The sequence below is a fragment of the Mesoplodon densirostris genome, chromosome 1, assembly GCF_025265405.1.
Source record: "Mesoplodon densirostris isolate mMesDen1 chromosome 1, mMesDen1 primary haplotype, whole genome shotgun sequence".
Taxonomy (NCBI): domain Eukaryota; kingdom Metazoa; phylum Chordata; class Mammalia; order Artiodactyla; family Ziphiidae; genus Mesoplodon; species Mesoplodon densirostris.
Window position 1 is genome coordinate 54,712,043 of NC_082661.1, and position 14,544 is coordinate 54,726,586.

General features: G+C 38.7%; 1 protein-coding gene across 1 annotated transcript in view; it reads right to left on the reverse strand.

Moving 5' to 3' along the window:
- Positions 1 to 14,134, reverse strand: part of PI4K2B (phosphatidylinositol 4-kinase type 2 beta) — a 31,271-nt gene extending 17,137 nt beyond the window's left edge. The window contains exons 1-5 of the mRNA XM_060082468.1: positions 13,685 to 14,134; positions 4,946 to 5,082; positions 3,196 to 3,396; positions 2,447 to 2,578; positions 490 to 643 (exon numbers count right to left, since the gene is read on the reverse strand). Of these exons, the coding sequence (XP_059938451.1) occupies positions 490 to 643; positions 2,447 to 2,578; positions 3,196 to 3,396; positions 4,946 to 5,082; positions 13,685 to 13,997 (937 nt within the window). The 5' untranslated portion in view covers positions 13,998 to 14,134. The remainder of the gene's footprint in view (positions 1 to 489; positions 644 to 2,446; positions 2,579 to 3,195; positions 3,397 to 4,945; positions 5,083 to 13,684) is intronic.
- Positions 14,135 to 14,544: the final 410 nt, after the last annotated feature.

Here is a 14,544-nt window from a genome sequence, read left to right on the forward strand (position 1 = left end):
GACTTATTAAAACACGAACTGCTGGCCTCACATTCAGCAGGTCTGGGCTGGGCTCCCAGAAGATGCATTTGTAACAAATGCCCACATAATACTGACCCTGACAGTCCAGGGAACCTCATTTGGGAACCACTGTCGCAGATTATCTATTATGTTGGCCAAAAAGTTTGTTTGGGTTTTTCCATAAGATGTTACAACATTTCCAATTTCCAGAAGGCTTTGTCCTGTTGCCAAGAAACTCCCCGCTCCCGAGGGATAGGAACTGATCGCTATCACCTGGGCAGGAGCCTGCTCTGAGTCAGAATATCCAGTATGAGATTAATTCTGCCTGGGAGAGTTGGTACTACATCTCTGTTTTCTAAGGAACGTAAAGAAAAAGTGGCCTCAAGACTACTGCATCAAAATTTTACATCTTTGATTTGGATAAACAAGAGTTGAATACAATTTGAAAGTTAACAAGATTTGAGTGAACAAATGAGAGAACTTCAGTACCTGTATTTCTGATGAGGTAATCCAAAATAACTAATCTTTCAAACTGTGACTGAAATTGTTTTCTAATATTCTCAGGCAAAGGCTCAGCTTCAAATTTCCTAAGCCAATATTCAGCCTCCTTGTAACCTTCAACAAATAACTGAAAGGAACCAATCTATAATTTTAAGAATTATAGTTAGAAAAGAAAATATAAGAACAAAGAGACTACTTTTTAAAGTTCTCAGCAGTATTGTCATAAAATACTTTATATGAACACAATAAGAAAAATCGAAGTTAACACTAATTTAGATAAGCCACATTTATCAAGAAAACTATTTTTATACACTAATTTAAAATAATCACATAAAGAATACATAGCAAATAAAAAATGCTCAATCCTAGACTTTCAAGGAGCATAGCAGCTATTTTAGGATAACTAAAAAACAAAATACACATGTGCCCTTAAGGTGATATTCTCAAGAAGAATGCTGTTTTCTAAAAATACTCATTAACATGAAGTTAATTTTGAAGACCAAATTTTACACCTATCCTGGTTATTTATCTAATAATAGTATAATTTTTTCTTACTGAAAAAATACTTCAGGATTCTTTTTACAACATAAGATACAGAAAATGACTTTATTTTTATAAAAGAATGAATTCTTTGACTATGTAGCTTAAAGATCCTGTCATAAATTTTAAAGAAGTAACCAATTAATCATAACCTCTACAGTGGTTTTTTAAAAAAGTCCTTTCCTTGAAGATATGTCTATTTTATAGTTTTCTATCGCTAAAATTACTATTTGTTAATATTAAACAATTTTTTAAAGACGGAAATATAAATTTAAATAGCACAGGACACATAGGTAATGGGTAACCTAGCTGGCCTCATAAATATTTACAAATCACCACAAAGAAAACCTATTTAGGACTCCACGCTTTCACTGCCGAGGGCCCAGGTTGGCTCCCTGGTCCAGGAACTAAAATCCCACATGCTGGGTGGTGCAGCCAAAAAAAAAAAAAATCTGTCACTTATCCTAACATTCTTGTTCTTGTTGGCATGAAATTTTAATGATTTCCTAAACGTTTTCTCTAAAGCACTCATAATGAAGTCCTAGTAGTCATAAATACGGAAATAATATCCTTCTTTAGTCACACCTATTTCAGCATATGCAAGGAGTAACAGGCCTTGTAAATTTTTTCAAAACTTCCTGCTTACTTGGAGTACAATATTAAAGACAAGTTAGGATAACCATGCATTTCTACTCAAATTCTTTTATATACATAAATGCATAGCAACAACAAAACAACAAAATTGCAGGTTAAATATAATTTAAAAAATAATAATAAAGCCTACTGCTTTTTCTAGAATGTTTTTCCCATTAACCCTCCCTACCCTTGCTTAGCTAGTTGTTAATCATCCCTTAGGTTTATTTAAAATTGATAAGAAAAAAAAATCTAGTATGTAGTGAGTAAACTTGGCTACTATCATTTACTATGTGCCAGGTACTGTACCAAGTACTTGACATATATTTTTTCATTTTATTCTCACAACCCTAAGAGGTAGTTTTTTATTATCCCCATTTTACAGAAACTGGGGCTTGGAGACTAAGGGACTTGCCCAAGGTCTCAGAGCTAACTGGTGGAGAGGGTTGGAATAAAACCTAGGTCTAATTCTCACCTGCACTTTCAGCCATTACTTTATAAAGCCTTAGGTGCAGCCTCCTCTTGGAAATTCCCTAGCCCTCCAAAGTGGGTTAAATATCCCTCCTCTACCCTCTCTGAGCTCCCTGCACTTAACCATCCTCAACAGCTTTATCACATTGCGTTGAAACTGCTTGTTACTATAAGCTCTTGAAGATGAGAAAACCGTTTTTACTAATATATATCCACAGTCCACAGCACAGTGCCTAGCGTACAGAGCTCAGGTAATATGTGATGAACTTCGCCCCAAATAAAGCGCATCGCAGTAACTTACCTTAGGAGGAAGTCCTATCCGATGAAATTTTCTACCTACTTTTGGCACTTTCTCTAAAGCATACTTTTTGCCTCTAGATTTTGCACGGTCAATTGCACTGTAGTTAAATGTCTCACTGACAAGCCAAACCACCTAGAAACGTACAGTTTAGAAAAAAGGTTATTAGAATTTGCATTATAGTATTTCTATTCACATACACCATGGAACTCACTCTAATGCTGTAAATTAGCAAAGTTTAACACTATACTAAATGCTCCTGAGAATCTAAAATAGAAAGGCTAAGGGATTTGGCAAAGTTGGTTAAATGGCACACATGTATTTCTTTCTGAGAGAGGCAGCTAAAATTGGCCAGTGGAAGAAAGAATAGTCTTGAAATGTAGAATTAGGAATGAACATTTCCAGTAGAACTTCAAGTAAAAATGTATAAAGGTCAGAAAGAAAAAGATAGCAGTCTTCTGAGCATATTAGTTATCTCTACCTTCAAAAGAATTTCTAGATTTTTTTCTGCTTTCTAAATGCTAGTTCTTTCTCCTCTTTTCGTCAGCATCATCTCAGCTCACCTGAGCAAGAGATATTCCCTTGGATACTTTGTGGCTCTACACTAGAATCAATTTACTAGTCATTTGTGACTCTGGATTACAAAAAAGGGGCTCAACTTTAGGCTCTGTCATTACAAATATTACTAAAGTGTTCACAGAGAAGTGGGCTGTAAATTAGAAGTACATGATTAAAAACAATTTCTGCTTTACCCTTGTTTTTGGTACAATGCCCAGATGAAGCTTTTCATCCACAAGGGAGGCACCAGCTTCGGAAAGGTATCCCTGATTAGGAAGCAGGCAGCCTCTGCCAAAGCAGCAAGGGCAGCAGACCTTATGAACATATTTGGTCCATTTTGGATTCAGGTGACCATAGGGCTCTTCCGATTTGGGTTTAAATACACCAATAATGTTCTATAGGGGAAAAAAAGTGGAAATTTCATTAGACTTTTAATATAGAGAGATAATAATCCATAAAACGCATTCTGATCATTTTCTATTTCTTCTCACCACAAATTTGGGCATCACTCTTAACTATTAAGAGGTTTAATTCCAATAACAGTTTTATACGCATTCTCATTCAACAATCTAAAATCAATAATCCTTTGGGCTAATGGTTTTCAAACCGTGCTCTGAGAAATTCTAGGGAAGGTGAGAGAAGAGGGGAGGGCAGGGCTCTAAGACCCCATCCACTGATTTCACCCATTTTATGTACTGGACTTCCTAGTTAAGAAGGAGTTCCACTGATTTTAAAATGTTTGAAAACTGACCTAGGTCAAACAGTGTTATTATTCAATATCTATTAAATACCCAAATTCTATGTTTATTTATTGTCTACTTTCCCAGTAGATGTGTATTCTAAAAGGGCAGGCACTTTCTCTGTTAGGGCTATATCCTAAGTACTGTGTACCTGGTACACAGTAGACATTCAAGCATCTGTTAAATGAATAAATCCAATGACAAAAAGTCATCTCTAAGATACAAAGGAAATGATAGGATATAGTGACATCTATGCTGCCAGATTCTCCTACCCTAAATCTTTTTTCAGTTATTTCTTTATGAACCAATTTTTAAATAAATTCTCTCCTTAAGAAAAATTGCTCATGATGTCTAAAAGACTATAATCGTTATTACTGGTCTGATAAAATACATTAATATTAAATTTAGAAGCTGAATTATCCTTAGACAAGAAATAAAAATCTTACTGTAAGTATATAACTGTTTTATAATGCAATAAAGTCTGAGTCACTAATAAAAAAGTCAACAAGAACAAATTAAGAAATCAAGCTTGGAATAAAGATAGAGAGATTGACATTACCTACATATATATATTTAAATCTCAAAAAAGACTATGTTTTAAAATATAACTTCAGTCTTTGCAAAAAATATTTGGGTGGAATTATAATCTTTTTTCCTCCTGAAAAAGAGAACTGTTGGCTATGCATCATTCAGAAAGCTTTTAGAAATAATACAGATTTTTGAAAAATTCTAGACTAAGTGGAACAAAGTCCCATATCAACTTCTCTTTTCTGCCTTAGAATTATACTTTGGTTCATTTCACTTTGTCACATTCCAACACCTTCAAACTTCAGACTGCCCAGGCTCCTTCTCTGGTATAATGCTGGAAAAAATATTCTGAGGGTAAAATAAAACTCTGCTTGGTTACTGTATGGTAAGGACTTGTGAATATAAACCCAACAAATCTACAGCTAAACGTGAGTATTCAATAAATACTTGAAACCAAATATTACAATAATAAAACAGAAAACTATGGTTTAAAATGAATAGCTCAATTTTTAAGTAGTAGAGTGCTTTAGTTAATAGTAAACTGACCTTTATTTCTGAAAAGAAGTTATAATCAGATTTATTAGGAAAATATTTTCAGAAACTCACAATGACTTCACATTTAAATTAGTGTTTTCCAAAATGTCTGTTATGTATAGTAGGTCTGTGAAATTCTCACCCTCTTAGGATCCTTCACAAAGTAACTTCCACTTGAACCTTGAGAGATTCTTTCTGGATAAACTCCAAATTCTATTGCTTGCTCTGCTTTCAATATAACATCAGCAAATTCTGGATCATCCAAGAATGTATTCAACTCTGAAGAACCAACAATTATTGCATTAAGAAAAATCAGTGTTAAATAGAATGCTAAGAAGAAGAAAGACCAGCTCTGAGAATGCTCACAATATGGACCTGTAATACTGGATTAGATTATTAGCACTAAAACATTTAGGTACAGAAAAATGTAATTAAGTATTGTTTGGGCTGGTTTGATGCTTTTTTTTTTCTCTAACCCCACTTCAAGCTATGACACGTAAAAAACAAGATCTCCTATACTGAAATAATCACACTAATGCCTTGTGTTAACTTGAACTCCTCCCTCCCAGTGTTTTTGTTCTTCATCCCACCTCAGCCTCCGACTGCAGTCATACCTCAGATCTGTCATCACTAATACCTGCAATCTCCCCCTACTTTTCACTTCAGGCATCTTCTATTTTTCCTAGTTCACTCCCTCTGACACCTTGAGTCCAAAAATTCTTCCATCCCACTAGGACGTTCAAAGCACCGATCTACCACATACTGTTCAAGGGTCTTCACCCACTTTGTGTCCCTACTTCCCTCCTTGGCCAGCATAAGTTATGGTTAATCATCAAAAAATCACTCTCTTCCTCCCACCCCTCATCATGGTTACCTGGAAAAATCCCAATCCTGGATAAACCCAACTGTCTGCTGACTATGCCTATGCCTAGACAGCTGAACTTCACTAGATAAACACAATGCCTGGTGTCTCCCCTTAAATTCATCACCACAATCCTCAGGTGGACCCTTCATGTTGCCCTGGGAGCATACTACATTCCTGTTAAAGACACAATGCTTGTGTCCTTCAAAACACTCGAAGCCTTAACCCCTAATGTGATCATACAGGGAGTGGGGTCTTTGGTAGGTAATTAGGTTTAGATGAGGGTGGGGACCCCATGATGGGATCAGACCATGTGAGGACACAGTGAGAAGGCTGCCATCTGCGAGCCAAGAAGAGAGCCCTTAGCAAGAACCTGATCATGCTGGCACCCTGATCTTGGACTTCCCAGCCTCCAGAACTGTGAGAAATAAATGTCTGTTGTTTATGCCACTCCAGCTAGGGTATGTCATTATAACGGCCTAAACTAGGACGATTCCCCTAACACACAGACTCTCCCACTCTTCTGGCAACTATCTCATACCCTCCCTTCTCCTCAAATTCCCAACACCTCTTTCCTCTCAGCAGATGATCTTCCTATTTCAAGAAGAAAAGAGAAGCAAGCAGAAAAAACTATCATCAGCCCTCAGCACCATATCTATCCATTCACAACCTCTGCCTCCTGCCTATTACTATAGATGGATGATCCAAGCTCTAAGATCAACTCCTCCACTTTGTATACTAGACCTATCTCTTCCTGACTACTCCAGGACATTTCTTCTGCAATTCTTTCCTGTATCAATATTTCCCTCCCTATTGGATCATTTTCACCACCATACAAAGCATGGTGTAATTTTTCTCATCTTAAATCTCTCTTAGCCCCCAAAGTCCCCCTAGACACCCCCTCATTTCTTTGCTCCCTTTTATAGAAGAAGACCTCTGTAATTATATTTACCATCTCCAATTTTTCTTCTCCCACTCTCTTTTGAACCCTTTTCAATCACGCTTCTGACCTGACCACTCCATCGATATAATTTTTGTCAGGGTCCATAGTGACATACACATTGCTAAATCCAACCTCAGAGCTGATCTTCCTTGACCAACACCATCGTTTCACCCTGTCGGTCACTCCCTCCTCCTGAAAACACTTTCTTCACTTGGCTTCCAAGACGCCACTTCTCCAAGTTGTCCTTCCATTTCATTAGCTCCTCTTTTCCAGTCTTTTGTGGGCTCATTTTCATCTCCCTGACCGCTTAACTTTGGAATGCCCAGGTTCAGTTCATGGCCCTCTTCTCTCCCTCATCAGCACTGATGGCTCCCTGATTTATATCTCAAGCCTGGACTTCTGCCCTGAACCCCAGACTATTATACTCAGCTTCTCTATTTGGATATTTAGTAGACAGTTCAAACTTTACTGCCTCAAACTCAATTCTTCATTTCCTCTCAACTGCTTCACTCCCAGTATTCCCTGTGTTAGTTACTGGCAAAATCTTCTAGGCGCTCTTGCAAAAAACCTTGGAATCATCCATGATCTCACACCCTCACCGCCCCCCCCCCCGCCACAGCCAACAGCAAGCTGTGTAGCTCTACCTTAAATGAATATCCAGAACCTAACTACCTCTTACCACCTCCATTCCTTCCATGTGATTCAAGTCACTATCAACTCTAGCCTAGATTGTTACAAGAGTCTCCTAACTGATCTCCTCTCTACACTCAACAGTGAAAGTATGGTAATCCTTTTCAAACCTAAGTCAGGGAATTCCCTGGTGGTCCAGTGGTTAGGACTAAGCACTTTCACTCACAGGGCCGCCCAGTGGTTCTCCATCTCACTCGAAGAAAAACTCTAAGTTCTTATATTGGCCTCCAAGACCCTACCCAATCTCCCCTAACCTCCACTTTATTTTTCTGGTTAGCACTTATCACCTAACATATTATATAACTTATTTATTTTGTGAGCTTCAAGAAGACAAGGATTCTCTCACTGCTATATACCCAGAACTTTTATAGTTCCTGGAACATAAAAGGCATTCAATAAACACTTGCAGAGTTAATCATTTAAAGTGGTAATTAATCATTTAAAGTGGTAGACAAGCCAAAAATTATTCACATTTTACTCTGAAAGGCATTTAAATGCTATTACACATCAATCTTATGAAAATTCAAACTATAAACTTTCCTTAATTTAAAATTTTCCTTAATTCAGACATAAATAAAACAATTATTTACTAATTTTTAAAAGTTTATGCTGAGAAAAATACTACAAAAAGGGCCCTTGGGCATATTTAACCTACTTAAAAGAATAAATAATCCAAGTACTTTAGTCATGTCTATACAATTGATATACTATTTCCAGATCTATTCCATGAAAATTCTTAAGAATGCAGGGAGAAACTTTGTCTTTCTTGTTCACTGTGCATCCCTAGCACCTGGAAGAGGGACTGGCATTTAGTGGGTTCTTCATAAGCATTTAAATGAATAAATGAAGTATTATTTGTGTGGCAGAATATGCCAATAATAATTATCATTAGTCAAATGATATTTCTTCTAGATCAGGGCTCTTAACAAGAAAGAACTTGAAAAGCTATTTATTTCAACTTTGCTCACAGTACTGATGTACTTTCCATAATACATCACCAGCAGGTGGTCTCTGGACCAATGTTTAAACACTTTCAAAGAGGGATCACTCCTTTTTCCATACTTTTTGTGTTTGTTTGAAAATAAATATAAACTTCTTTCTTTTTCAGAAATAGGTTTCTGCAGTTTCACCCAATGTCCTAGACCTGCCATCTGGAGCAAAACAAAAGTCTACTTACTCCTCTCTTCCCAGGGATAGCCCTTCAAATAGCTGAAGGTCATTTCATGCTCCCCTAAGTCTCCTCTATTCTCTGCCTCCTTTCATATGGAAGTATTTTCAGGCTTTTCAGCATCCGAGTTGCCCTCCTGTTTCATGCTTCAGTTTTCAATGTGCCACTTTAAAATATGGTCTCCAGAATCAAGCAACCCAATACAGAGAATAGAGATATCTCTCTATACTATACCAAAATAAGAAGCACTCTAGTATTACAATCGTTGTTTAGGAGTCCTGTCATACTAATTCATATTGAAATGGCTAAACTCTTGGACCCCTTTTGGTCTCTCCCATCCTGTACTTGAGCAATTCTTTTGGAAACTATGTGCAGACTTTGACATTACTATTAGATGTTATCAAATTGCCTTATGGGTTAAGCTTTATGAATTCATCATAGAACCTGCCTTTGTTACTCTCACGGAGCCCAGGATCATACTCTGAATACTTAATAATTCAGCTTCAACCAAAATCAGATCAGAACGATTCCTAAAAAATCAGCCTGGATGTTCTCAATCTCTTTTTCTTTAACTTGTCCCTTTAATGAGCAACTCTTTTGGATAAATGAGATTATCTCCCTACATGAAAATTGGCATTCTTTGAAAATGGTCTGGATTTACCATCACAATCCAGAAAGGCACTTAAAAGACAACTGGTCCTACCTAACTACTGCCAGAAAAAAAACAAACAAAAAAAAACCCCTATATATCAACTATTCTAAAAATCAAAGTAATTATTTTTTAGTAATTTTTCTGATTCAAAACTCACAATTACATTCTACAACTTTCTTCATTTTATTTACCTAAATGTGTATTTAGCAATGAGTTTAACTTGGAGAACACACCCTAAAAGTTACACCACTTCAAGATAAATGTGCCATGGAGATTTGGTTTGAAGGTTTGTTGTCATTGTTTGGTTTGATTTTTAATAGCTGAGGGCTTAATTAGCTATATATTCTTTAAATTTTGTTCAGTTAAAATTACTTTCTCCCTTTTAAGAAATAAACTATGAGATTTTTATTTGTCCCTGTATCAAAAAATATTCAAATTTTCTGAGGAGAATGTGAGTTCTATCTCTGTATACTCTCTTTGGCACTCCTCCAAGAAGCAGTGGCCTTCTAGTCAAGTTCCAGTCCTATTCAAACTCCACACTTTTCACAAGGCATCCAGCCCACCCTTTGAACCTTTGTCCATGCTGTTCTGATGTATATGCCAAGTTTCCTTTCTATGACTAATTCTTATCCATTCTTTGACATCATCTGATCACCTTGCAATGCTATAACAAAATGATCTATGTTCCAGGAGGGCAGAGAGCTTTGTTTTGTCCTGTGATATATGCCAAGTGCTTAAAACTGTACCTGGCACATGGTAAACCCTCAATAAATTTGTGAATTATTTATTAACAAACCCTTAACCACACTTAAGGGTTACAGCTGATCCTCTGATAAGCAGAAATTGAAAATGGATTAAGAGAACCGCTTGTATAACCTCTTATATTTAGTTTTATATAAGTGTGCATGGTAACTTATCAAGCTCTCATTTTAAATAAATAAATCAAAATGAACTCTTCCTCACCTAAGGGTTGGGAATATATCTTACCCATTGGCCAGAATATTTTCTAAAAAGAAAAGTAGCTGGCTCACAAGTTTGGTGATCTGACCCAAACTGGAACTCTCAGGGGTTCCAGTGCTATTCATCCTCAAGTCTCAAATTGGATGCTACTTCCTCTGCTAAATCTTCCCTGGCCCCTAAATCCAGGGTATGGCTCTATGGAAGCCTTGGCTTTCCCCATCCAAGCACATATATCCTCTGTTAGAACTGTTTGTTTTAACTGACTCTTTCCTTCATTAGGTTATAAGGTTGCATGGGGACAAGGCTTGTGACTGGACATCCATTTGATATCTGGCCACCACTGTTTCCCCAAGGCCTCAATTTCCACTGGCACCCCATAGACACTGAAACATTTGCTGAATGATGGATCTCTGCAATAAATGGAAAACAAGAATAAGTGTATTCTAATTATTGGTTGAGGAATAATCTCCAACACACTGCTGCTCACTACCTTTCAAAAGTTCAGCTTTGGAGGATTGTCAAGATCCATGGGATATCCACTCTTCTAATACCTTCCTCTAAAGTAAGCCAGACTATCAGCATCTTGAATCTAGACCCAGCAATACTGGTAACACCACCCACTAGAATTACTTCTACTGAAATGAACTTCAGGGAAGTTGTAAGAAACACTCCTATGAAAGTCATCACTTTTATTACCAAGATATTACTGAGCATATAATCTCTTCTCCAAGAGAATGCATGACAGTTTATCCTTTGCCAGTTTTGTTTTGGTTCAAATAACTAGTCTGTTTTAACTTTATGGACAGAGTGATTGTGTTTCTCTCAAGTTGGCTGCTCAGTAATCTTAAATAACAAATTTGTGGGCTGCCTGTATCGAGTGTGTGATGTTAATTTTGTGTACTCTTATTCCGGCCCCCATCTTACTTATTTCATTGCTCTTATTTCCCATTCTTATATTTCTTCCTTACTTTTAAATGATTTTATTTTGTTCGTACATTTATAAGCCACCATGAATCATTAAAGGGCTTATAAACACACACTTTCTTTTACTTTGGAAGCTCTTTGTGAATTCTAACACCATTCTCTAATTGCCAGCCTCTCCAACAAAATTGATAAGTGCCTCTGGTTTATATTAACTGGGACCTTCACTTCACCCCTCTGTGCTTCCTTAAAATGAAAATAAATAAAAAATAGTGCTCACATCATAGGGTTCGTTATAAATTAATATATGTGAAGCACACAGAACTATGCCCTCTGCACATACTAACTGTTTTGTGGGTATTAACTATTATCATCTTTACTAGTCTTCAACTCACTGATTAAAATGACAACTGGAACAAGGAATGCCACTAATCCTTTTGACATTGATCCAACAACACTATGTTTATGCTGGTTCTAGACTTTGTCACATGTCTTGTTCAAGTAAAGATAACAGACATATGACATTCTTCCACTGGGTAAAGTACATAAAGCTCCTGTTACATAAAATAGTTAAGCATCATAAATGATGTTAATATTAATCTAAAGGCAGGAATATCTTAGAACTAGAGAAGTGGCTTCATAGAAATTGGATGGTAAAGGACAAAGCAAGTTAATGGACTCAAAAAATAACTAAACTTAATCATCTAGTTAAATTAATCATGAACTTTCTAGGAGAATGGTTTGAAATTTTAAAAATAGTTTTTACAGTTCAAAATTGTTTTTAAATCCATTAAAAATAAGACCTCCATAATAAGTAAACAAAAGTTAACAATTATTTTATAACACTTGGGGATCTACAGCAAAATAGAAAAACTGTAGGACATGAAAAAACTAGGTTCAGTCTGGCTTTTCCACTTCCTGGACCTTGACTTTGACTTACCTCTGAAGTTCTATCAACTACTAGTTATTACAGTTTTCATTCATTTTCAGTCTTCACACTCAGGATGGGGGTAAATAACAACTAACTTGCTGTGCTATTGTGAGAATTAATGAAATATACAAAAAAGATCTTAGCAAACTGTAAACTGTGATATAAGTAAGTTACTGCATTCAAAAGGTTGGAATTCTCTTTAATAATCCATTTGTATTCAAATATTATACTCTATCTCCACTTTTACTTTCTCTAGCCTTAATATCATTTGTTTACAAAACCTCACCTTCATAGAATCAACGCATTTTCAAGGTTTTAGGCTCTTTTAAAATCTAGCTACACAGGTAACTTTGGGTAGAAAAAGGCAAGTTAGCCGCACAAATCTTATTTACTTCACAGACCGGTTTCTAGGTAATATATACCCATATTATCAATGTAGCTGCGTGAATGTGGATCCATTTGTGACTTGATTGCAAATGCATATTTGTTTGTTATGTTAAATGTTGTACTGTCAATGCATCCAAAAGCTAACATAATGGTAGCTAGCCGATCTGTATATTAGACAGGTTTGTTAAAGCTTTATTCATTAAAGTCTGCTTCCCTTGGGCTGCTCTGATTTATTTACTCTAGAATATTTGACCATAAGTTCAACTACAACTAGAATAACCTACTCTATCCAGAATTCTTTAAATTGTAGAAGCCCCATTAGTGTACTAATAGCAGGACATGTAAAATCTAACCACTCCAGAAAAACTTAAGCAGCATTAATGAAAACTACATTTTCTGTGCCTTTTCTTTAAGCTCACATGTGGAATGAAACTCCAGGCACAATGCACACATCTCGTCATTTAAACCATCCTTACCACCAGCAAGTAGGTGTTATCATGGCCATTTTACAAACTAGCCTGCCTCAGCTCTACCTAGGACTCTTACAAGCCTATTCTATTTTACTATCAAATTAGCCTTATCATGGCAAAAAATTCGATTTATCAGTAAATATCAATGCCTGCAGTCGCATACCTTTCAACATCATTTCAATTATCCTCTCTTTCACCTGAGGCTGTCAGTCTGCTTAATAGTGAAAATTTTTTTTCTTTTTCTTTTTCTTTTTAAAGTATAAAAATAGAAATGACTCAAGAAAGGAAACTTTGCGAGAGAGAGAGCAGGTACAGAAATTCAACTGCTTCTGCGCCCTCTGGCTAATGTTACAGTAACAGTATTTAACTTATAAAGTTTTTGAAACGTGTCCCAGTGGCAACCGGATATTCTTGCTCTCTATCTCTCGGCTGTCAACCACCTTGAAAATTCACCAACTTTCCTGGTAGTTCAGGGTTCTTAACCCAAAACTCAAGTCCAAACTTGAGCAAACAACTTAACGTCGTTTTACAGTGTTAAGTTTTCCTGTCTGATTCCAAAAGTTTAGGCTCACTCTTAGGGGAGGCCTCAAGGATCAGTGTTTAATGACAACCCCAGGCCTCAGGTGAAGCAGCCTATAGCCCCTGGAAAAGGTGAGAGTAAACGGGGGAGCAGGAGAGAAAGGCGAGGTGTCCAAGGTGTGACCAGCGGCTGACCCCTCGGCCTGTGCGCCGGACCTGATGCCCGGCGAAGAGCCTTTCCTACTAGGCAAGGGCCAGCGGGAGACAGCGAAAGAAGCCGGGGGTAGGGACCCAAGGAGGGGCTTGAATGGGGGGCTGAGCGGCGGCGGCGACAGGAGCACTGGGAGGGCGCCGGGGAAGGGAAGAGCCGGATCGCACCTGAACCCACGGGGCGGTTCCGGTCCAGGTTGGTGGGCGAGCTCCGCAGGCGCCCCAAACTCAGGGAAGAGAAGAAAAACGTATCCCTGGGCAGGAGCAGCAGTTCCCGGTCACTGGCCTGGTTAGGGGAGGCCGCGCCCTCCTCCCCGACAGCCTTCTCCAGCCTCACGGCGCCCCCCGGAGCGCCCTTCTGCGGCTGGGCCCAGGCGATCCGCGGCAGCAGCGGCTCCCGCTCCTCGTCCTCCTCGTCCTCCTCCTCCAGGCTCCCGCCGCCCGCAGACGCCTGCCGCCCAGGATCGGAGGCCTCCGCCATGGCCTCCCTCTGTGCCTTCTGCGCTGAGACCGACTCAGAGAGGCGAGGCGTCCGGATCTGTCCTCGGCATCGCGGAGAACCGGCGCCTGTGGGTCTGACCGAAAGCACCTCTCTAGTGTGTGGTCCCGCTCGGCGCCCGCCCCGCCCGCCCGCCGGTTGCCCCGCCCGGCCGCCGGCCTAGCCCCACCTCGCGACCATCCCGCGCCTGCGCGGAAGGGCCGGGGCGGCTGAGATGGGGAGGGGCGCGGCGCGCGGGGCGGGGCCGCCACCTGCCTCCTAGGGGCCGGGAAGACGCCGGGAGGGGCTGACGTTACTCCTCGTGGAGCGCAGGGGTCGAAGTTAACTTACCTCTGCAGAGGTGCCCCTCTCCAACCCCAATGGGCCTCTCCCTCCCCTGCAGACTTCTCATAGAGTTTACCCCAATCTATACCTGTATATTTCTTTGTATGACCATGTAACACGTTTCCCCCACTAGAAATCCACGAGAACCAGGACCTTGTCATTTTTTTCAAACATTCCTGATTTGGGTATTTTGTATTTCCTCTTT